General features: G+C 41.1%; 1 protein-coding gene across 6 annotated transcripts in view; it reads right to left on the bottom strand.

The window, feature by feature from the left end:
• THSD7B (thrombospondin type 1 domain containing 7B) overlaps window positions 1-25,126 on the bottom strand; it is a 760,456-nt gene that overhangs the window by 399,820 nt on the left and 335,510 nt on the right. For all 6 annotated transcript variants that reach the window (XR_012072540.1, XM_072960903.1, XM_015243953.3 and 3 more), the window contains one exon: window positions 14,165-14,362. Coding sequence is in view for 5 of the 6 variants with exons in the window: in XM_072960903.1 (XP_072817004.1) it covers window positions 14,165-14,362 (198 nt within the window). In the remaining variant the exon portion in view is untranslated. The remainder of the gene's footprint in view (window positions 1-14,164; window positions 14,363-25,126) is intronic.

The raw sequence follows: 25,126 nt of genomic DNA, 5'->3' as shown, positions 1-25,126 counted from the left end.
TGCTGTAAAATGAGGGTAAGCCTCTAACTCCGGACCACCGTGAAGGGCTGTTGCAAAGGGTAAAAGGAAATGACGTAAGTGAATGAGTTTTGTCAAATGCACAGTAGTATCTAAGTGGGAGGTGCCACTATCTTCCATCAAAACTGCAGAAAATGCATGCATTTCTCATCTTTACTGCATACCATCAACAAATCTGAACCCTAAAAATGAAATCAGCCCACGGTAAAATGTTACAAATGACAATGAGTCATTTTTCTCAACAAAAAAATTGATTTTTCCATAAGATGATCTTTCCTGTTGCATGTAAAGATCTATCTCCATCAATGTGCAGGTCCCCTGCTTTGACACTGGGCGTAAAACATGGCTGATCACAGAGTTGATTGGCTCAGGTTTCTATCAGAGCCTGAGGCCACTAAGCTTCCTCCTTCTTCTCCAGGGATATGACAGGATTTATAGTAAATTGTGTTGTTACTGAGGTATTTTCTTTAATTAACCTAAAAAGCAAAAGTAATTCTCTTCGAGAATATGATCGAAGCCTGAAGCTTGAACTTTGCGTGCACCTTCCAGTCAAAAAATTCTGTATCTTTTATGATCATCATGTTTAAACAATGCTTTCAAACATCTGGATCAAAGATTACCAGACACCCTACCTTTGCAGAAAAAATTACCTTCTAGAAAAATCAAAATAGGTATCAGATCCTCCATAAAGGCTTTTATTATTTTATTTAGCTCTCACAACCAGCTATATTGTACCGATGTCAATTTCTGGTTTTTTAATAATTGAACTATGGTCATATGAGATGTTAACAATGGGGGAAGTGGGTGAAGGATATAAGGGAACTCCTTGTACTGTTTTTACAACTGCTCAGTTTTCGTGTAAGTCTGATATTGGTTCAAAATAACAAGCGAAAAATAACACAGAAAACTCACAAAATAGCATCCTATTCCCATGAGCCTGGACACTAGGTCTCAGAAAGTAAGCATTCGCATAAAGTCAATTACTGTTTCCATTAATTTACACCGTCAATTCATTCTACAAAGTAGTTAAGGTAGCTTACTTATATGTAATACAGGATAATAATTATAATTTTATAAAGCTTACATTTTTGCAGTAGTCACCACATGCCAGGAACCGTCTTAAGAACTCAACATAGATCAAATCGGTAGCTCCATCAACCTATGATGTGGGTCCCATTATAATTTCTTTTTTTTAAATAATGTTTTTTTCTTTTACTTTTTGTGGGTGAGGTAATTAGGTTTGTTTATTTATTTATTTTTAGAGGAGGTACTGGGGATTGAACCCAGGACCTGGTGCACGCTAAGCACGCGCTCTACCTCTGAGCTATACCCTCCCCATACATTCTAATTTCTAATAGAAATTGCGAGATGCCAAGGGGCTGGGTAGCTTGCTCAAGGTCGCTTATCTAGCAAGTGGGGAAATGAGGATAATACACAGGATATAAGATGATATTCAAATGGCAGGAAAAAAGGCAGAAACTAAGCGAGGAAAATGAAGTGAGTCCAGGAAGGAGGCAATTTGGGTGTCCAGTCATCAGTGCAATTTTCTGAGTGCATTTGACAAAAGCCAGCCACGTGACCAGGAGATGGTAAACAGGCTTAATCTAGGACCAGCCGGGGCCTCTTCTAAGGCTCCTCATACATATGTGAACAGGATGCTGGTACGTATAATCTGAAAGACTTAACTCTCACATCTTTTAAGGAAATGATAATGAATTTTGTGGAGAAGAGTCTTATAACCTAACACACTCTAGGCATCGATGTCATTGCAATAAACGACTCTATAAAATCAATTTGTAGGTTGTCAATATCATGTGCTCCAGGCACACAGCTCTTCTCTCCCCCAACTTAACTCAGAGAAAGATTTCAGAATATCTGGACCAATACTGTTTCTTCTCAGCTGCACTTGTGAGAAATATGGGGCGGAAATGATTCTGAGATTGTGCTCCTGCCAAGTTCTTAAAGCGCAGGGCTCTACTTATCTTAAGAGACACGCTCCCGCCTGCCTTCCTAGTCTTCAAAAGAGGAAGACACACTTCCCTTCACGTCATTCTCTCACACCTCCCGCAACACCCTCTACAGTAAGAAACTTTATTTATCAATCAGGAAACTGACTGGCCCTTCCGGACAAGTGAATTTCCCATTTACCTAAGATCTAAAATTTTAACTTGCAGCATGATCTTATTTTAGCAGGGTTTTTTTCATTGTGATGCATTCAAAATATGCTGCAAATTTCCTTGTCTTACTTTTTATTAACTATTGAAAGTCAATCAGTTAATTAAAATTCATTACTTAATTAAGCACAACCTTTCCTTGATAACTCTGGAAAGACGCTGGGCATCTCCTTGCAGGTGGTTTCCATCAGGAGAAATTCTCCCAGGTTGGACTGAAAGTATGCGAGGCATGATTTGGGCTGACACAACTGGCTTTTTATGGGGATAAATGGAGATGCTAATTATCTTCAAGTACAGGAAAACTAAGAAGAATGCAGATCTGTCCTGCCCAGAATGGCAAATCCACAGAGCGCCTCTCTCTTGCAGAACAGTGTAGAGACTCCGACCACAGTAACCCTGAGAGGAGGTCTCCAGCCTCCGTGCAAACACCTTCAGTAACAGTGAGCTGGTTATTCTAACCACCATTGCTAGACACCTACGGGACATGAACTCCAATGTTAAACCTAAATTTGTCATCTTTTAATTTCTACCCATTTGTTTTTGGTACAATATCCCAGGGAAATTAGGGCCTCTTCTCTACTATTGAAGCATATGTTAATAAATGTTGATGTAACAGGAAGGACCACTTCTGTGTACAGAAATTGTTTGTTTTTCACCAAACTCTCTAAAACTCCACGATAGGGTGTTAGCAGTTCTGTTCTTACCCGTCTGTATAGTTCCTCTACTAGGAAGCAGTGACAAGCTGGTTGTCCTTACAGCGCTGTCTTCTACCTTCTCCTCTGTGGTTTCACATTATCTCCTTTCTCAGAGAACCTGTGTCTCTCTGAACTCTCGGTCTAGTCTGAGGGATCAGTTCTGCACTGCTTAGCTGTCCAAATACAATCAAGATTAGAACTCAAGTTGCCAGGGAAAACCAGATAACTAAGTACTAAACATCTAACTCAAAGACAATGTGTGCAAGAAGGAAACAGGAAATGCGCGTGAGCTTTATGTTTTCGTTGTATCTGGTGATCTCTCTCCTGCTGTTAGCTCACACCAAGGAGAAGAGTCAAAATCCTTGGACTTTGGGCAGCTAGAAATGGGCTTCATCCTTTGGACCTACACCAGTCAGTTGGCAGCGGTTGCCTTTAAGTGCTGCATTGAGAGTGAATCTCAGCCCAAGTCTCACTTAACAAAAAAAAATAACATCTTAACCAATGAAAGTTACCGCATGGGTCTGAGACATGGCACCTTCAGTGTTGTTGGTACACATGATACGCATTTGCTGACACCGATAAACAGAACAAGTTACTGGTTAGGAGTCCGAGGTCTGGAGTTCAAAGTTCTGGTGTTAAAACTCACTGGCTGAGTGACTTTGGGCAATCAACATCTCTGGGCTAAAATGTCCTCCCTCAACAACAAAATTGAAATAATACTTACAATTCCCAATTGGGCTGCTGTGTAAATCAATTGAAATAACTCTTTCAAGTTCTATAAATATTTATTGAGTACATTCTAATATGCCAGACACTCTGGCACTATGCCAAGAATAACATGCAGACTAAGTCAAGGTCTCTGCCCTTGAGAAGTTAAGAGTCAAATGGGAAAAACAGATAAAGGAGCAGATAATATCAATATAACGTAGTAAAGACAGTGATAACTCAATCACAAAGTGTTATGAGGATGCAGGAGACAGTCAACCCGTCAAGTAGGATGACTGCTGCACCGGCTGATAGAAACTCTGATAGACAGTGGCTTTATGATAAGGAAATCTGTTGATTTACATTACAGCCAGTGCTCAGACTGTCGGTTCAGAAGCTCAGCAATGTCCTCCAGGACTCAGAGTGTCTTTACATCTCTGCCCTACCGTACACAGCAGTGCCTTCACCTTGAAGCCACGCAACTGGGAGATCACAGGACGGATCATGGCAGCAACTAAAACATCTCGCCTTAGTCATGTCTCCCTTCCCGTATCTCACTGGTCCAAGCAGAGTTAATCTGACACATTTCTGAACCCATCATCTATAAGGAAACGGAATTATCATAATTGGCTGTGACAAATAATCTGAGGGTAGGTGGTAACTGTAACAGTCACCTGAGGTTCTAGACCAGCTTAAGGATGTTCCTGTAAGACATCAATCCAAGTTTTTGAAGGATGAGTAAAAATTAGCCAAAGGAAGAAGAGGGGGATGAGCATCTCAGACGGAGGAATAACATGATAGTGACCATGGAGGCAAATCACCACGGAGGCAACAGGCAGAGGTAGCACTTATGGTGAGCTGTGGATTTCCTAGATACTTGTAGCTGACTGAATGGAGTAAGAGAAGTATCATGGTCTTAACATATCCTTAAATTAACTTCCAAAACATTTTTTTCCTTTAGTTATGTTTCTTTGATACAAAAATGTATGATTTCCGCTTTTTTTTTTCTACTTCTTAGACATCTCTCCATGGAAAAATCATATAATTCCTTGGGCACAGCACACAATTCAGTAAGCATGGAATGAACAACCCAGCATAAAGGGTAACACACTCTGAATTCTTAACTGTGAATCATCAATCAGTTGAGTGTATGCATAAATCATTTTAATTTAGAAACACAAAAAAGTTCGTAAGTCTAAGTAAAATTTTCTTCTAATTGATTTGTGTGGGATGGATTAGCCTTCCAGGAGAGTTTCCTTTCATTATGTTTTCCTGAAAACACTCAAATGGATACACAACAGGCAAACCTCTGGTTGTATTTCCTAATGTAGCCAGAATGGCTGTTCTATCAGTGGAAATTCCTCTTTCATAATAGAAATGTGTTTTAATCCATGTTCCTTATTTCTCCTATGTCTACATAAAGGGAAAAGTAGAGAGGCGGTGTATCAGGAGTAACCAGCCAAAGGCCATATGAAACAGCCAGAGACCACTTTAAAATGCATTTCAGAAGGAGAAGGCAAAATTACATCCCTGTGACTAATGCTGTAACTAATCCCTGTTGGTAATACTGGTGGAATACACAATGGAACAGGGAAACTCAGAGCATGCCCAGAAAGCTGGCAGTAACGGCAGGGGTGATGATCTCACAGGAATTCCCACTGAAGGGTTGGGGTGACCAATAAATCATATAAATGGCATTCTGAAGTATCAGTACACTTGATGATTTCTTTTGCTGTCTCAATCATACGGGATGGGAACAGAAAGTAGACTGCCTGGTGAGAATTTCAGAAGAGACAGAAAAAAAGAGACAGTCTTTCCAGGAGACACAGAGGCACACTCAGGAAGCAATTTAGGCTATTTCTAAATAGTATAAATCTGGAGAAATCAGACTATATTTGTCCGACGTGGAATGCTGCTGGCTAGTGATGTGTTCTTTAGGTACTTCAGAAAAAGAGAAAAGAGACAAAAGTGATCTTCCAGCATCCAGGTAGGTAACAGTGGGACAAGGAAATCATTTAAAATACAATACCTGTTTATCGACAGACAACATACAGCCAATGTATTTAAAGCTGCACTACAGTTCCTCTCTCTTTAGCATTTAAATTGATTTCACCAGTTTACATACAATCGCCAAGTTCCCCTCAGATATGGATGGGAAAACTCTGATGAGAATGAGTCTTTATTTTCCTCTTTTGGATTCTGTCATTGCCAAATATGATTAAAGTTTCACCTTTAATTTCACTGCAAGACATCGGAATGAAAGGGAAGAAGGAACCTGGCTACAGGAATGCTCCAATTTAATCTCCTTTGCAGTCTGAGTCCTGTCGTGTGAACCGCAGCCTGATCTTACTGGCGCTTTTCCTCTGCAATGTCAGGTTCATTTCAAAATTTAATACAACGTATTTGTCATCACCACACTTCCTTCGGTAAGGACACTGACACCAAAATGCTACCAGGTGGTGGTCTGAAAAACCAAGCTTGCTGAAAATGAAAATTCTCTCCTCTACACATAAATAACTCATCTCACATATTGCGTGTCTTCTGTTTCTGCAAGAGTACACTATTGCTTTCCACTACTTGATCTTTCAGTAATCCATCTAGGTAACAGTAAAGAAATAAAAGAACATTTACTCACTGCTTGCTTCTGGAAAGACTAATATATTTCATGGATTTCAGAATAATTTGCCCAGTAGGAAACAAGAAACAACAGATTAGAATCGATTCCACTGCTGATCATGACTGAGTGTAAGACATGCCATTCACTGCTCCAGCCTACTCGGGTTATATACTAACGCGACAAGGCTGCCCGTAGGCCCCCTCCTGCCTAGAACAGTGTTTCTCGAAGTACGGTCCTAGACCAGTCCCATGGGCATCACGTGGGAACTTGTTAGAAATATCAATTCTTGCACCCCATCTCAGACCTACTGAGTCAGAAATTCTGGAGTAGGGGTCAGTATTTTGTGTTTTTATAACCCCCTGAGAGACTGATGTACACTATAGTTTTAAAATCACTGATCTAGAACAAAGGAGATAAAGCAACATGTTCCCCCAACACTTCAGACCCACTTTTTCTACACAAGTAAGTCCTATAACATCCAAAAAGTCTGCTTTTCTTATTATTCAAGTGGAATCTGAATAAGATTCACTCTGGAATCACTACACAATGAAAATATGAGTAAGCTAGTCCTCCCCCGAGGGTCATAAAATGACTCAGTTGTTAAAACACAAGACTCAGGAGGATCGTATAAGTTACCAGCACAGAAACAGGATTAGATATTGTGTGGGTTTGGCTTGGTTTTTTGGTTTTTTATGTTTTCAAAGGGAGGACAGAAAGAGTATACTGAACCCCTTCAGATATTACCAAATAATTGATAAATAGTGAAGGTTGCTCAAAATACTGAACGAAGTCTCATGAGAGACTGTCACTTCTTCCTTCGAAGGTGATTCGTAAGTATCATTATCAATACGGTATGATTTGACTTGAACCCGGTATCTCCTTCAGGAGTGGATCCAGTAAATACTTCTCCAAGCACCCTTGTGTTAGTTGGAGTCGCACCATAACCAAATTCTGTGTCAAAGATTCACAGGCACATATTTACTGGGTGATAATGCCAGGGAACCAGTGCAAGAGTAGAAGACAGAGACAGGAAAGGGAAGGAGGTCGACAAAGGCTGTCTGATCAAATAAATCAAACTACGCATAAGCGGCATTTCATCCCACTGGGAACTCTAGGACACAGCACAGAACACATACCTCAAGGTTATTCCATCTGAGGGGCAAGGGAGTTGGTATTTATACACCAACTCTCAATCACTGGTTGAAGGTTGCTCCCTGGGATTGCTAAGTGCCTGGCACTTCTGGCTGCTATGTGGGCAAAGAAGGCTCCAGTGGCTGGAGAAATTCCTTAGGCAAAGAGATGCAGGTGGTGTCAGCTGAATTTCTGGCTTGCACGCACAGAAATGGTAAACGGTCAAGGGGACCTGGGCAGGAAATAACTACCTGCTTTGTCTGACTACTCCACAAAGCCATTTCTCTGAATTCATATTGCTTATAGAAAATGCATGTCCATGTTTACTCTCCTCTCTTTTGAATCCTTCTGAACACTTGGCAACATAGTTCTAAGATTCTTAAACCTTACACAAAGATAATTTTTTTACTCAGAATAGAAACAAAAAATTAATAGAATAAGAAAATGATAGCTACTTTCTTTAAAAAAAAATCCCAGTTACCATTATCCCTTCCAAAATGAACAGCATAATAAACTCTACTTATTTGAACAAAGGTGCCATTGCTCAAAACTTTTAAAAGAACCATATTTGAACTTTAATTTAGAGGCACTATAATCTCTGTAGTGCCTCTCATTTTGTGGTGTCTCTTAAATAGGGTGATTCACTGCAGGAATATTCTTGTATGGCAAAGAAATACCTGATGAACATTCTATTCCTCATTCTTCCTAAAACACAAAAAAATGAATATTGTCCTTAAAAAACTAAAGAACAGATTTACAGGTTATCCAGCAATTCCAGTCATGGACCTATATCCAGAGGAAACTCTAATTTGAAAAGATACTACACCTCAGTGTTCGTAGCAGCACTATTTACAATAGCCAAGGTGTGGAAGCAACCTAAATGTCCATCAACAGATGACTAGATAAAGAAGTTGTGGGGGTGTGTTTGTGTGTGTGTGTGTATCTATCTATCTATCTCCAATGGAATATTACTCAGCCATAAAAAAGAAACAATGCCATTTGTAGCAACATGGCAAAGCAAGCCAGAAAGAGAAAGAAAAATACCATATGATATCGCTTGTATGTGGAATCTAAAAGAAGGACACAAATGAACTTATTTTCAAAACAAAAACAGACGCATAGACATAGAAAATAAATTTGTGGTTTCCAGGGAGGAAAGGTAGGGATGGAAGGATAAATTGGGAGTTTGGGATTTGCAGATACTAGCTACTATATGTAAAACAGAAAAACAGCAAGGTCCTACTATATAGCACGGGGAGTTCCTATGTTCAATACCTTGTAATAGCCCATTATAAAAAAGAATATGAAAAAGAATGTGTGTGTGTGAATCACTATGCTGTACACCAGAAATTAACACAACATTGTAAACCAACTATACTACAATTAAAGAAATACTGTGCTGAAGTAGCAGTTAGAAAGTCTTGTTAAAAAAAATACATATATACAGAGAAGTAAAGCAGTACTCATTGACCAACATGAGATACAGCATGAACAAAGGGTTGAACAAACAATGACTTGAAAACACAAAAGGGGTTCTATTTAGAAATCTCGTGAATCACAGACTATTCTGATCAACCACTTCCTACATGAATGGAGTTTGACCTTATTCTCACAGGTGAGCCCAAGAACATTTCTTGAGATTTAAAGATAAAAATAAACAAAATAAAACTTCCAACTCCGATCAGAGATTTAAAAACATGTTTAAACACCTTAATTCAACAAAGGTTCATGATTATCTTAGCACACTTTCCACCAATTAAAGCCATCCTAGAAAAGGCACTTACAGTGTGAGGGCTTCGAAGCACACGTCATTTCAGCTAAGATTAAAGATCACATTTTTTGATTTGCTCAAAGTTAATGATACAAGGCAAGAACCCACAGAAAAACGCCTCTAAAAGGAAAAGGCAAGTCCACTTAATGATGGGAAATCATTCCTCATGCTTTTGGTGAAATATAGACACCACTTAAGGAATATATTTGCATGGGGAAGGTCCTGTGCAACTGTGAAAAATAAGAAACTCTCTATAAAAGGGAGTGGTGCAGAGCCACCAGAGAACTCTTAACTCCATGTACCTGTCAATGTGTGAACCGTGTTCTTCCTGATGTATTACACTCTTCACCAGCGGGCAGAATGTACACAGCATCATCTCTGAATAAAGATGTTTGCTGAAACACACACTTTTTTTTTTCAAGTCAGCTTATTTGGCAAATTATGGAACAAAATATGTGGTGAGTACTCAGGGTCTGACCGCTCCAGCTGGCAGTCTTGTGTTTATCCAACGACCCTGTGACGTCACCTGCCCACTTTGCATCACGGAGACATGAACGGCGATAAATAGTGGTCACCTGCCAGCCACTGGGAATGCTGCCCGCTGCCCTGGTATTATGAGGATTTTCCCAATCTGCTCTCGGAAGATGTCACCTGGTGCTAAACCTTCATCAATTGCCGATGAAACACAGCAACAAGGAACCAGTTACTTGTCCAAAAAACAAAGTTGAAAACAGTGAATTAACTTGATAATCTCTGGGAGAAATTTGTCAGCTTGCAGTCTGCATCATACTCCATTTACTTTCAAATGCCCCCTCTGAAATGTAGGAAACACAACAGTCAACGAGACTAGAAAAACTATATATTCTCTATACTCAGTAGACTCCTTTTAACCCATGCTAATGATCAGATGCACAGGGAGAGAAATCAAAGCTATTCCACCAATCAAAGTACTGCAAATCAGACTCCAAATCATAATACTCACTCTTGTAATCTATGATACAATTTTCTTACTGAAAATAAATATTACTAACAGATTGTTTGCTACTTTCACAGGCTGGGTGAGAAACAGCAACTTTAGTGAGACTGATTTGACAGTATCACTAATCAATCAAAACAGAGACTGGGTCAAAGGACTGTATCTACAGAGCCAGCTGCAGACATTCGTACATGACTACTTGAATCTTAAGCAGTTCAAAGTAGATGACGTTCATAAACTAACCCAGTTTGGGGTATATCAAATTGCTGTTTCCAGTTACCTCTTAGCTTCAATGTGACATACGTTGTGTATTTTTGAAGTTTTCAAGCTAAGGGTCTGAATGAACTTTTAGGGAGGAGACACGTCTTCCTAAGTGGCAGAAGCAATGTCCACAAGACACTGTCAGAAGTCCTACAGAAGTCTAGATCATGGCTATGTGGAAATCTCTTGGCTCTACAGTCTGAACAGGGTGTAGACATTTTGCAAGGATACTAAACGTTCCTTTTGGTATAAGGGGTACATGGAGTGAGTCGATGTGGACAAGCCTTAAAACAAGGGACAAAGCAAGTAACCTTGCAATTACAGCAAGCCTCAAGTCTGACTAGACCTAATATGAGTCTGCTTGATTTTTTTTAAACCAAAAAAAAATTTATTTATTTTGGTTGCATCCATTTACCTCTGAATAAATTCTGAAATAAAAGGCCCAGGAAACAATGAAGAAACTCAGAGTGATGAAAAGTATCAAATGTTACAAGAGAAAAATCACAGGAGACTCATTAAATAGATCTCAATCTTTTTTTTTTTCTTTCCAAGCGATTAAATGAGTGTCAACAGTTCTGTCAATTCCTGTCACTACGGAAAGGCTATGATAATATGTGGAGACTCAAACGGGAGCACGTCTCTGGCAAACTTCAATCGTCAATCACCCAGAATCTCATAGAAGCAGAACTTCAAAAAGTGCAACCAGATCACATTTTCAATTTCTCAGTGGACCAAAGACTGCTTCCTCCATTAGGAGACCAGCACGTCCTTGTAACCACAACCGTGGCTACAAGTGACAGAGGAGCCATCCAGGTATTTAAAAACCACAACACTCCACGAAACTGACCCGAACCAGTAGTAACTCCTACTTCTTCCACAGAAATTAAGAGTGTAGGTCAATGCTGAAAATTCATAATTTCCCAGGAATATGTGACAAAACTCTAGAACTGCTGTCAAATGGTAAAGTTGATAGGTCTGTAAAGTGTTCTGCACTTGTAATCGAGTGTGTGTGTGTGTGTGTGTGTGTGTGTGGTGGGGGTGGGGTTCCTCACACTCCACCAAGCAAACTCTCCAACACCGCCTGGTTATCCTACCATTCAGCTTGATTCTGACACTATCTACCCGGAAGTAGCATCAGATTCCACAGCTAAAGGGCTTAGTCCCACAAGACTGCCCCCCACTTTAGACACCAGTCTCAAGCCCAGGTTACCTGTGCTTGTGACCAAATGGCTACAAATTGGGGGTTCCAAAGACTCCCTCCAGCTTAGGATGCCAATCACAAGTCTAGGTTGCTACCTGTACTTCTGACCAACTGGCTACAAATCGGATGCTCCCAGGACCCCCTCCTTGGGTTTGATTAATTTGCTAGAGCAGCTCCCAGAACTCAGGCAATCCATTTTACTTACTAGATAACCAGTTTACTATTAGCAGGATAAAACTCAGGGACAACCAGACGGAAGAGATGCATAGAACAAGGTATGGAAAAGGGCGAGGAGCCTCCACGTGCTACTCTCCCCAAATCTCCCTGCCTTCACTAACCGTAAGCTCTCTGAACCAGGTTCTTTTGGGTTTTATGGGGCTTCATGACGTAGGCATGATTGATGACCTCACCGGCCATAAGTGATTGATTCAACCTCCAGCCCCTTTCTCTTCCCCAGATATCAGAGGGGTTGGGGTGGGATTGAAAACTGGTCCACATGGTTGGTTCCCATGGCAACCAGCCCCCATCTGTAGGTACTTTCCAAAAGTCCCCTCATTAATACAAATACTACAGTTGTGGTAGAAAGGGGCTTGATGTGAAGAACAAGACACCAATTTCACCTTTAAGGAAGTGATTTCAAGAACTGAGGGCCAGAGACCACACATGATAACAAGAGATGCTCCCACTGCTCTTACTGCTCAGGGATTTCCAATGGTTGTAGAAGCTGTGTGCCAGAGAAGGGACACAGACCAAATACATACCTCTAATTATAAATCAGAGTATCACACTCTGCGACACTGTAGAAGGCACAGTACACATGGTGTAAGAAGTCCCTGGGTCTGTGGACTCCATATAACAACCCTGTAAAGTCTCCCATCCCTGCTATAAGATGGCAAAGGCTGACAGTCATTTGTCATTGGGTCTCAACCAAACAAGTGATCTTGTTTCCACAGCTGGAGGTTGGGAAGACCAACTAGTATGGTTATTCAAATCCTCATTATTATTTTCCTTTTATAAAAGAACATTCTCTGCACAAATACCCCAGGGTGGAGAACAGTCATAAATGTGCATTACAAGTAAAATGAGCTCATAGCTTATTCTGAATGGTTATGTGCAGACACTTCACTAATCACTTTTATGTAAGAAATTAAACACTCACAATCAGAGAGTGAGAGGTTGGTTTTATTATCCCCACTTTGCAGCTAAAAGAAAGAATGCCTCTACAGTTAAACAATTTTCCTGAGACCATCTAGCAGAAGAGCAGCAGACTAGAAGTTCCAACCTGTCTGACTCACAGGTTTTAAACGTCTGCACTTCTCTTCCTGAATTCAAAAAGGGATCTTTGGCGCTGCTGTTAATAAACTGCACAAATGTCACCCCCATTCAAAACTTATTTGGTAATATTAGAAGCCACTATTAGTTTTAACTATGTAGTCAAAAGGGACTGTAGCTAATACAATCTGTCCTGCCCTCTACTTAATTAAACAACTGCCTGGCTTCATGAAGTAACCAGTTACATCGTTTGGCAAAATGTGTACTTGTCTAATTATGGCAGTGATTTTTTAAAACAAAGAAGGAAGGATGGGTGGAAGGAGAGAAGGAGGGAAAAAAGAAGAGGGAGGAATGAAAGAAGGAAGGAAGTGAGGGATAGACAAAGGGAAGGGTGGGAGAGAGAGAAAGGGTGAGAGAGATAGAGAGAGGAAGAGACAGAGAGAGAGAGAGAACAAAGAAATGCATTGCTGAATGTCAGCCCCCTGGGGATGCCAACAGCCATTCTGCATCCATTTTGTAATTTCCTTCTGTTCTATGGATTTCTTCGCTCCATAAGTCAAAATATTTCACTCCACATACCAAGACCATTATAAATCACGACTTCTCATGGCAGGGCTGATGAATAGACATACTCCGTATTCTTCCATGAGACTAAATTTTTTAAACTCTAGGATAAAGGCTTTCAATGTCACTTTTCTCATTTCCATGTGACTTCCATATTTTCTAAGGCACCCTTCATTTCAAACAACCACTGTACCAGAAGCTTGGTGATGAAGGAAAGACATCGCTGTTAAGAGTTTTGTAAATCTTGACAACTTACATTTTAAAATGGCTCTTTAGAAATGCTAGCATTATGTCTAGAGATGATTCTAATCTAATGTTATATAACTGAAAAGATACAGCTTAGCATTTGTGGTTTCTTTTTAAACTGGAGGGAAAGGCAGCCCTGGAATCTTTACAAGTCAGCATTTGTTAATGATATATAGAAGCATGTTACATGTCCACATCAATAAAGGCCAGTAACACTTGCTTCGTATTGGTAAGTACTGAGGACTATCCAGGCAATTTCTGTATTCTGTTTGTCTTAATAAATTAAAAACCCCAGAGAACTCTCTAGGCTCCCTGTGCTGCATTTAGGCATAAGCAAACAGGGTTCCTCTGTCACGAAACGCATGGCCCCATATTAAGTCAATGCGGCTTACTTTGTGGCCATGTGTCACCTGACTTAAATACTCAAGACCAAGAAAGACTGCATTTCTCTCCCTTGGGAAAATGACCTGAGAGTGGCCACGCGTTATTTGGCAGGTACCGCTGAACCACCCTTGTGCTTCTTTGGCTCATACCTCGCTCATTCTGGCAGACAGCCCTCACGATGCGATGTCCTGGGCCACACCTGCCATGATCAGGGATACAGAGCCCTTCCGACGTCCGCCACTGATAACACACTGGATCCTCACAAGGAACGGATTCCACCAAATGAGGGCAATGCCCTGCAGGCCCTGTGGGCTCCATGAGGACGTGGCGCTGTCTCATTCTAAAGCCTGAAATGAGAGAGGACAAGAGGTTCCCAGGATTCCATCCTTATGCAGCAAAGGACAAGAAGCAGCAGCTACGAAACTGAGGTGACTTTCATTTGTATACTTACAGCCCCAAAGCATGTATTACTTGTGTGCGTTTTATTTTATGGGAAATGGGGAGATGAGGAGAGGAAAGGACAGACAAAATGGAAATAACAGGGGCAGGAAATCTGTCTTCCAAGAGTTTACAACTTAGGAGTTGGAGAGGCCAGGTGTAGGCAAATGGAGTAAGAGGTATATGTCCAGTGGTAGCAGTAAACCAGTGAACACAAATGAAGACTCACAGAAACAGCCTAAACATAGATAAATCCCCATTGTCTTTTTCCTGTTGTTTTTGACATTCTTGTTACCGTGTATTAAGCTGAAATCCATTTACACTTGGACATATTCCTGGCACCTGAGCCTTCAGTTTCAGGCCCTGAGATCTCCCTGGATTGCTTCCCTGAGATTTCCAGGTCTGTCTGCCCTGAGAAGGCACTACTTCTTTGAACTGTACTCTCCAACCAGGCTAGACTGGTCCCTGGACTGTCAGTTACAAATGTACTGTAGGACTAGGGCCCAGGGTTATACCATTATAAGGATAAGAAAGGGCCTTACATTCAACAAGTCTACAGAGTTACAAACTCAGTATGGCAGGAGTCAAGTGGGTACACACTGAGACATATGAGTCAACCACGAGGCTGTAGGGAGTGGCGGGGTCTGGGGTAAAATGGAGGATGTGTGCTTGCTCTGTAGCGTTTGGCTACTTTTTTATATATCTTCTTATTGAAGTCAGTTTACAATGTTGTATCAATTTCTGGTGTACAGCAAAATGCTTCAATCATACATGAACATACATATATTCGTCTTCATATTCTTTTTCACCATAAATTACTGCAAGATACTGAATATAGTTCCCTGTGCTATGCAGTATGAACTTGTTGCTTCTCTATTTTGTATATATAGTCAGTATCTATAAATCTCAAACTCCCAATTTATCCCTTCCCACCCACTTCCCCTCCTGGTAACCAAAGTTTGTTTTCTATGTCTGTGAGTCTGTTTCTATATTATTCAGCTTCCACTGACTGTTACCATGAGGAAATGTGAACTGTCTGTTGTCCAACCCTCCAATTCTGTCTAAGAAGCCAGAAGTCCAAGTTACATTTGGTTTTCATATGAAATCTCCCTATATTTAAATGATGGAAACTAATTCACATTTTTAAAAGCAAAGTGAGCTTCAAAAAATGACTAAGACCAGAGGCAACCTTTTAGTCTGTGAGTCTTCAGTCTCTGGCCCTCAGGATCTTTCACTTCTAAAGGCTACACCTCCTTTCCATGAATGTTATATTTTACTTTCTATCCTTTAATCCTCCAAGGTCAATCCACTGATTCAATTTTTTAATTCCTTTTTTAAACTAAACCAATCTTATTACATAATAGCATCTTAAGAAATGATTATTCACTTATTCCTTGGATAAATAAAATTAAATAAATAACTAAAGAAGAGACTTCGATAGGAAGACAGACGGCATGAGAGCACTGAATTCACAAGACTCAGATTTGGTGCCCCACCACCCTTCCCACCAGAGGAAGCGAGAAAGACACATTCGGGAGCAGGAGAGGTTAATAAAGCCCTCTCAGCTCGCCAAGACCCCGCTTCTTTTCCCACAAATAACACTGAAATAAAAAGGATGTGGTCAGCAAAAGACTGATCCCTCTTACGCAGCACATCCAGCGAGGCTAGAACACGTGGACACGTGGTTTGAGGCCACAAGAGGGAGCCGAGCTCCCTCAGAACACAGCAGGGCTGGGCCAGCAGTTTAGATAACCAGTCATTAGTGCTTTATCTGGGTTTTCTTGGTCTAGGGCTAACCCGTGAGTTCTTTTTAAAAGAGACTGACTCACTTTATAGGTTGGTCACCCGGGGGAAGGCATCCTTCTGCCACTCAGAGACCACATCCCCACGGCACTGGAAGTATTAAGGTCAGAGGCTGTTAAAACAACAGATGGCTTTTCGGTGCTTCACACCTCCAAATCTATAGCATTAAGTAGTCAAAATAAAACCTGCAGAGGAATTCAGCTCCCTTCCGAGGCCACCTTGAGAAGAGTGGCAGGGGACACACAGGGCTTAAGCCACACTTGATGGACATCAAACCACAATGACCCCTCTCTGCCACACGACTTGGATGACCTCTGTTCTTACACATAAAGCTCATATGCTGCTTATTTACTGTCTTACGTCCGTGCTTTTTTAGCTTACATCTTTGAGCAGAACATGACATGGGTCTCCAGGATTTACAGCGTTTGACAACCGGCTCAGAAACGCAGCAGTCTTTACAGAGGGACGCTAGGCGTCCTATTACCTGGAGCTTAACGCCATGGAGGGGCATGTGCAGCTTTCCTCTATAAATCAAGCTGCATCTACCTCGCCATAAATCTATAGATTACATCTCCTCAGTCAATAAATTCTTCCAGTCTTTCATTTGTGCTGCCCTTGTCCTGACACTAACTAGGATCAAACCAAAGCACAGGCTCAGCAGAAAACAAAAACCTTGGATTCTCTTGTTAGCACTTAACTTTAATCACGCATCAGTGTTCCTGCCCTGCAACAGACATCAGGCTTCCGCCGGGTGCCTCCGTTCTGAAAGACACACAACTGTCAAGTTCACGGTGGCTCTGCCAGACAGCCACCTACCTTCATTTACTGAATTCCCTGTCAGTCAGACAGGAGCATTCAGTAAAGACTGACTGCCGAATGCAGATCACTGTAATGCACTGCGGGAAGGCAGGGGAGGAACGCAACACATAAAGCTGTTCTTCACAGAGCATGCAGTAACAAGGCAAAAGGCACACGCGTTAACTAAGCACCTAACCTTAACCAAGACTGATGACAGCCCTTTACTTCCAGTCCCCAAAAACTACTGAATCCCCTTAAACTACTTCCTAAGTTACCATTCCCATTTTACATACGCAAAAACTAAGACTAGATGATACCTTATTGCTTCTCCTAAGGCACGTTACTGATTAAACGGATATGTGTGAAACCCAGCTGAGGTCTTCTTCAGTTTTACCTCCTCAAAAGAAAGAATTCAAATCAACTACTGTGTATGCTGTGTTCTAACCCCACCTCATGCCGTGAATCTGACAGTTCCCGTGGATCAGTTCCTTTGATTAATCCATGTAGAATCATTTCCTACAGATTAGACAGCAGAATTCTGGGCACTGGGTAGCAAGAAGGAGTCGTAATAATCACTTCCTGATCAGAGATTCAGTTCACCTTTGGTGAAATTAATATTTGCAGGGTTTTTTTTCTCTATGAATCCAAAGATTTAGTGTATATTCTACTGGTGTGGTGCATATTCCACTGAAGATCATTAAAAAAGAGATTCGTGGGTTGGGGAGAGAAAAGGAAAGAAGCACAAACGGCAGAAGAGGGGTCAGTGTTTTTTTAACTGAAGCCATGAAAAAATGAAAGAAGGCTCGGGAGGGTCAATTCAGGTCTGAAGACTGTATATCTTCACCTTCCAGTGACTCAAGTGTCCACATGAGCATCTATGAAGCCATCCACGGCCAACACTGGGCTCTACTCTAACCCTACTGGGATGCGCTTGATGCAACATCCAGCAGGTTGACCAAGGGTGACAGAAGCTACTCCATCTTAAGCATTCCATTTGCCCCTCATCTCTGGCAGCCCTGGATGTTGGGTAACAATTCTGAGTCAAAGGACCTGAGCAGACTGAAGCTTTGATTCCAGCTTGTTAGAAATCAGCCACCATTCCTGCAGGAGTGGCATTTTACAGTATCATTATTAGTTGACACCCTGTTATGATAAGAAGCATAAGACCATGAGCATGAAAACCTTCAACATTTAGAAGGAAGAACAGGCCCAGTCCCCTACCGCCCTAACACACACAGGCATGCAAAAAAGGAAACAGCAAAAAACAAAACAAAACAAAAACACCTGTCTTACTATTATCTGTAACAAAGCAAAATTATTTTATAAATGTCTCATTAATGGTGACTCTACATAGCAAACATAGATGCCAAATGGAAATTTTCCCCATTGTTGTTACATAAGATCAAAAACCTGTCAGTCTTTTCCTACTTTGGTGTGTTATCTAAACTGACTGGTTTCAGAGCATAAAAGACTGTATTCACAAGGACAGACATGGTTTCTCAGTTTCAAAATGTCTTTTCCTGTGGGGGTATTTTAGAACTTAAGGGCTCTCATTGGGGTGAGATACTGCACAGGGGATACTGCACCGGGAGAAAGAAGGACTCCCTGATGTCCTACCATGCACGCAGTTACCCACCGTGACACCGTGCTGGGAAGTCCCCACCAAATTTCTCTTTAGAACAACGTCTGTGGGCAAGGCTGCCTTTCTAAAATATATCTGAATAGGGAAAATGTCATATAAATGTATGTCTGAGTATCAAAAAGCACCGTTTTAAATGTGTTATACCTCTATAGATAGCTCGTCCACCAGCGAGTTTTTCAGGTTCTCCTTCTTTCATATATCCCTAACTACAACTCTCTGGGAGAGTATCAAAGATACGGCAGTGAATGATAAAAGCTGATCCAATTTAAATTCCTCTGAAAGGCATCCTAGCCTCACTTGACAGGTACCAACTGGCAGAGCACTGTTCCCCTTGTCCGCCTGTCACAGACCTGACGGAAGACGGAAGGCGGGGAGCCTACACACCACAGCGGGTTTTCTAATGGACTCTGAATGGCTGACAGCCACAAACCTCCCAGGATTCCTGAGGGAAGGGTGTCTGCCTAATGGCCATGTGAAAATAATTTCTATAATAACTGATTTTTTGTATTAAGTAATAAAACATTTCATGCCCTTCCATCCTTTACTAATTTTTAATGCAAACAAAAGGAACATACCAATGCAATAACACATGGGGAAAAACACGAGTAAGGAGACAATGTCATTATCTCCAACCTTACAGTTTTCTTTCTTGCTGTGGTTGTTTGCTAGTTTTCCCCCCTCAAATCCTCCACCATCCATATATAAAAAGAGTATAAACTATCTAGGGAAGTATGAATCCCCTAGGTTTCTGCTGGGAGGTGCACTGCATTTCTTTAGGGTCAGGGATTCAAATATGACACTAACCAGCTCAGTTTACATCCTGGAGTTTTGTGATGTTTAATGCATTAGCCTGTATACTCCAGCCTCTGTGGAATTCTAAACACACTTCGTTCATGCCAGTCACAGGCCCTGGCAGGATCCACGGTAGGACCAAGGGACAGACTGAGATTGAGAGGCTCCCAGAACTCATGCTCACCAGTTGGTAGAACTAACGAGAATACTTACCCCCATAGTAACACGCTTGGACTCCTTGTAGGCACAGAACCATTTCCCCAGAGGGAAAACTCCATTTTTCATTCTTCCCAAGAGGGATTATAGGCAGGTGGTCCCAGCAGGTTTTAGCAAGACCTTAAAAATCAAAACTCTCTCTGCTCTAGAGAAACATTTATGAAACAGCCAACTTGCAGACTTGAGTAACAATCATGACAGCTTTCACTCTCTCCTGTCTATGTTTCCTTGGTTTCTAGGGCAGGTCCACTAGCCTCAATAATTCTCATCAATCCCAATATGCCCCTAAACTCGGCAGGTGGTGGTAGCTGGTGGCTGGCGACATTACCACCTTTAGGTAAGAAGTTCTACTGCCTCTACCCTTTCCTTCTGCCCCAAAAGCTGAGGCTTTCCTTGGAAAGCTATTGTTTAAGGCAAAAATACACATTCCAGTTACCTGGTTTTCTCAAGCTGTTCTTGGAACACCCTCCCCTTCTCACAGAACTGCAATCTACTTTTCCTCTTCCTCCAAAGATGACACACTGGAGCCAAGGCCAATCCCATGCCTCACACCGTATCTCCTACACCAGCTCAGTGATTCACTCTCACAGCTAACAGTTCCTGCTGGAACAGAGGGGCAGATGCACATGGGGAGAGGGCTTCTTGGCTAACCTCAGGGTTGAACCTGTACCTTGCTCCAAACTTCTTTAGGCTCGTGGAGGAAATCATTAAGGAAGCCAGTGTTTGAAGCACAGCAGACTGAGAAGACAGGCACCCAGGTTCTCAGCGCTGGCTTGGCCACGATTAAATCACTATGGGCTTGAGGATACATTTCTTTACTTCTCTGCACTTCAGTTTTGACATTTTATGAAGCATTGTATCCTTGCTAAGCCTCAATGCTGGCACAAAGCTGGGCAGGATATTATTTTCCTAGGGCTTCCAAAACAAAGTACCACAAACTGGGTGATGTAAAACAACAGAAATTTGTCTCACAATTCTGAAGATTAGAAGCCCCAAAGCGAGGTGTGAGGACAGCCAGGCTCCCTCTGAACATTCTGACTGCTTTCATGCCGCTCTCTTAGCTGCCGGCAGTTACTGGCAGTCTCTGGCATTCCCTGGCCCATAGAGGCATCACTCTAATGTCCACCTCCTGTCTTCACATGGCCTTCTCCTCCCTTCTCCTTGCATCTTCACATGGTACTCTCCTCTGTGTGTATCTCTGTGTCCAAATTTTCTTCTTTGTATAAGGACATTCGTCACTAGAATAGGGTCTACCCTAGTCCAATATGACCTCATCTCAACTTACTTACATCTGCAATGACCCTATTTCCAAATAAGGGCATATTCATGTTCACATGTATGGGGGTTAGTACTGAACATATCATTCTGGAGGACACGACTGAATCCACGACAGGTGATGTCTAACGCACAATGTGCCAGGGTGCTTTCGCCAGAGTCGATTTATGCGATGGGGAATAGACGACAATGACAAAGCAGTTTGGCATAAAAGCGTCTTGTGCAAACGGGGTAAATGGAGGGGTCAAAATGTTGTGAGTTTTCCAGATGAGTTCCATGGAACTGTTCTGAGTTATGCGGAAGAGGAAGGCTGAAATAAAAGTTGAAAGTGCAGTTTTTCGCGAAGGATTTTGTGAAAATTTGGCTCAAGTGACAAAAATCGCAATGCAGATTTGGGAAAAGGAGCATTTTCTGAATTGTTGCAGAGACTTTATGGCCCAGAACCAAGGGGACAAAGCACTTAATAAACATCTGTTTCATCTGACCCCTCATTGCTTCTACCTTCTTGCAGCTTCAGCGTCTCACAGTCCCCTAAGGGAGCTGCCCCTCCCCCACCTCAGGCTGGAGGCCCGGATGGGGCCGTCCCTCCACCGGTGGTCACATGTCTAGGACCTGGCCAGTCCAGCCCCACCCGCCCCAGTCAGAGCGTCTGGCTCAGGGAGGAGCACAGGCCACAAAGCAGCCAGTGAGAGTCACTGGACTCTTCCTGAAACTACTAAGGAAGACATTTCTTCCTACTTTATTTTCACTGTCTGAAGTAACAATTATCTTATGTGTGTATGTGTGGTGAGAATTTTTAAGATTTACTCTCTTAGCAACTTTCAAGTACACAGTATGGTGTTGTTAACTATAGTTAGCCATGCTGTGCATTATTAGATCCTCAGAACGTATTCATCTTGTAACTGGAAGTTTGTACACTTTGATCAACACCTCCCCATTTCCCGCAACACCTAGGCCCTGGTAACCACCACTCTATTCTCTACTGTGAGTTTGGGTTTTTTAGAATCCACATATAAGTGAGATCACACAGTATCTGTCTCTCTGGGTCTGACTTATTTCCCTTTGTATAATGTCCTCAAGCTTCCTCATTATTGTCACAAATGGCAGGATAACCTTTTTCTATTATAGATACATTTTTATATCATATATATTATGTATATAGTATATACACACACACACCTGTGTGTGTGTGTATCATATTTTCTTTCTCCACTCACCCATCAATGGACACTTAGATAGTTTCCACATGTTGATTATTGTGAATAATGCTGAGGTTAACACAGGATCCAGACAGAGAAAAATTTTAAAGTTCTTACCATAAATTTTTTTAATAAAACAAATAAATGTTGAAATAGAAAAGGGAAAAGGAGAAACAAATGAACTTACCCACAAAACAGAAACAGACTCACAGACATAGTAAACAAACTTACAGTTACCAGAAGGGAAGGGGGGTGGGAAGGGATAAATTGGGAATGTGCAAATACTAACTACTATATATAAAATAGATAAAAACCAAATTTCTTCTGTATAGCACAGGGAACTATATTCAATGTCTTGTAATAACCTATATATATGAAAAAAATCATGAAAACAAATATATGTATATGTATGACTGAAACATTATGCTGTACACCAAAAACTGACACACTGTATCTGACTATACTTCAATAAATTTTTTAAAAAATAAATAAAATAAATAAAAAGTATTTGGGAGGCTCTGGAAAAACATTTAAAAAAAGGTAACTACGAGGTGATGGATATGTTAACTAACCTCACTGCAGGAATCATTCACTAAGTATATATGTATATACATCAAATCATTATGTTGTGTGCCTTAAAACTGCATGATGCTATATGTCAATTATATCTCAATAAAGCTAATACAATTAATTAACCATAAAAAATAAGGTATCATTCTTTATAAGACATTATGCTGATTTTATTAAAATGTTCTGGAGAAAAAAATACCTCCACATAAAATGTGCTTATAGATTCTGTGATGCAATCAGATCTAGAAACCTAAAATACGTGGAAAGAATGGATCTAGGAGTCAAGGAAACAGAAAATTTTTAGCTTCATTCTCTCATTTGCAATTTGCAGACCATGTTTGGGAGGCTGACCTCTGAAAGTTTATATGAAACTGAGAGACTTTCACAATCTGCCCTATTAAAATTAAATGGAGTTTTATGTCTTGAGCTTAGATTATGAGGCTGAGAGAGGGGTACTTCATTTTTTGTTTTGTTTTGTTTTAAATCAAATGTCAGCTGGATAAAATAATGTTTGCATGTAATATTGCCTCATAAGAAAACAATTATATCACTGGAGTGGTTTAGAACATCTGATACTAGAATTTTTGTTAACAAAGTCCAAGAAATAGATCTTTCAAATCAGAGTACCCCAAGGAGTTACAGAATTTTGTTGTTGCCTTGTTACCCATCCACCAAAGAAAACAATCACTAAAAGGCATATATTAACTCAAACTCTATCTACTAACAAGAAGGATATGCAATAAAAGTTTAACAGTTGAAAAAAAAAAAAGACAGAAAATTAATACTGGTCTCTACTCCACAGAGAAGACTTGTCTTAAACTCAACCTAACACAGGAAAAGTAGAACCAACAGGTAGAGAAACAGAAGATGGTAAAGAGAAAGAGAAAGAACCAGAGAGCCTGAGATCTGGTGACCTCTTGATACTTTCGGATACAGCCCTACCTTCCATTCTGTTTTTAGCTAGATGAGCTAATAAATTCCCTTCTTTTGGCTTATGCCAGTCTGAACTGAGTTTCTGTCACTTAACAGCTAAATGTGGCCCAATTAACATGGGGCCCATGTGGCCTGCTGTGGTTTCTACAGCTTTGAAAGCAAAGAAAGGCAGCATTCAATGCAGCAAAGCTGTACCAGCATAGACAGCCATGGTCAGAGTGGCTGGAGGGGCTTAAGTCCAGCCTCAAATGATGCTCTAGACAGCAACTATAACACTGAGAGGCTCACGTCAAATGCAAGAAGGTTGGTTCTAATAACACATAAGTCACCCGGTGGGGGGGCTCATATGCAGCTACAGGAGCCTTACATGGTCCCATTATACACCTGGGGACCACAAGACAACAAATCATGGGTGTTAGTACTCATGGAAAATTATTTGTATCCATAGCTGAAGAGGTTTGGAGGACTTTCTAACAAAGGAGGAACACGAGCTTTCCGAGAGCCCCCACATTCCATTAAGATCCATATTCCTATTGATCAATAAGAGAATCAAAGTTAGTTTCTTCCTGCCTTAGACTCATGCATCTGCTTCTCCTATCTTACAGTAAAAGAGGCAGAATAAAGAGAAAAGCCCAGGACACGGGTGTGTGAACCTGGGCATGAGCGTGTGTTGGTGGGAGATCTCTGACGCAGAATGACGCCGAGAGCATAGCTCTGTAGCATCCAAGCGTAGCAATGGGCAACGTACTCTTTCTCTGCACGGGATGTCTGGGATTAGTGCTTAGCAGACACAGCCTAAGTTGTGGAATTTCCTTGGACCTCATTCCTCTTAGAAAAGTATTTCTTTTTTAGCACTGCCATTTAAGGGAACATAACAACAACATAAACTGAAGAGTCAATAAAAGAGAAGTCAAGATGTCACCAAAAATGAGTATTGGAAGATACAGAGATGCCTAGAAGAGTAAACTACAGAAGACGAGACTGCAGAGACCCACAAATTTAAACAAGCACATGAAGTTTGAAGATTTCACTTTTAGCCTGAGGATCACATCAAAAAGTGAACAACATGCCCCTCGTAAAAATTTGAACTATTCCATCAAATTCAACATTTGATTCCGCATTTGAAAATCTGAAAACAAAATAGTTGTTTCTTGATGTGATTTGAGAATTCATGTCTAATTTCTTCAGGGAAACCTTTACATCTGTAAAACAGTAAGCTATGGTTAGCAGATATTTGGTCCTGTCCAAAACGTCCATAAGACATCTGGCACCTGGCGAAAGGTCCTTGAAATTTAATTTAATCTTGTCCCAGACCATTGGGCACAGGCCAACTCTGCTCATGTGTGTTTTGGACAGGACCAAATGTCGGAAACCTTTCAGTGTGGACCAAAGGTCTTGTGGGCGTTTGGGTCAGGACCAAACGTCCTGCAGGGTTAAGTTATATC

The sequence above is a fragment of the Vicugna pacos genome, chromosome 5 (genome assembly GCF_048564905.1).
Source record: "Vicugna pacos chromosome 5, VicPac4, whole genome shotgun sequence".
Lineage (NCBI taxonomy): Eukaryota > Metazoa > Chordata > Mammalia > Artiodactyla > Camelidae > Vicugna > Vicugna pacos.
The sequence above is the reverse complement of the archived record's forward strand: the minus strand, read 5'-3'. Positions and strand labels throughout refer to the sequence as shown.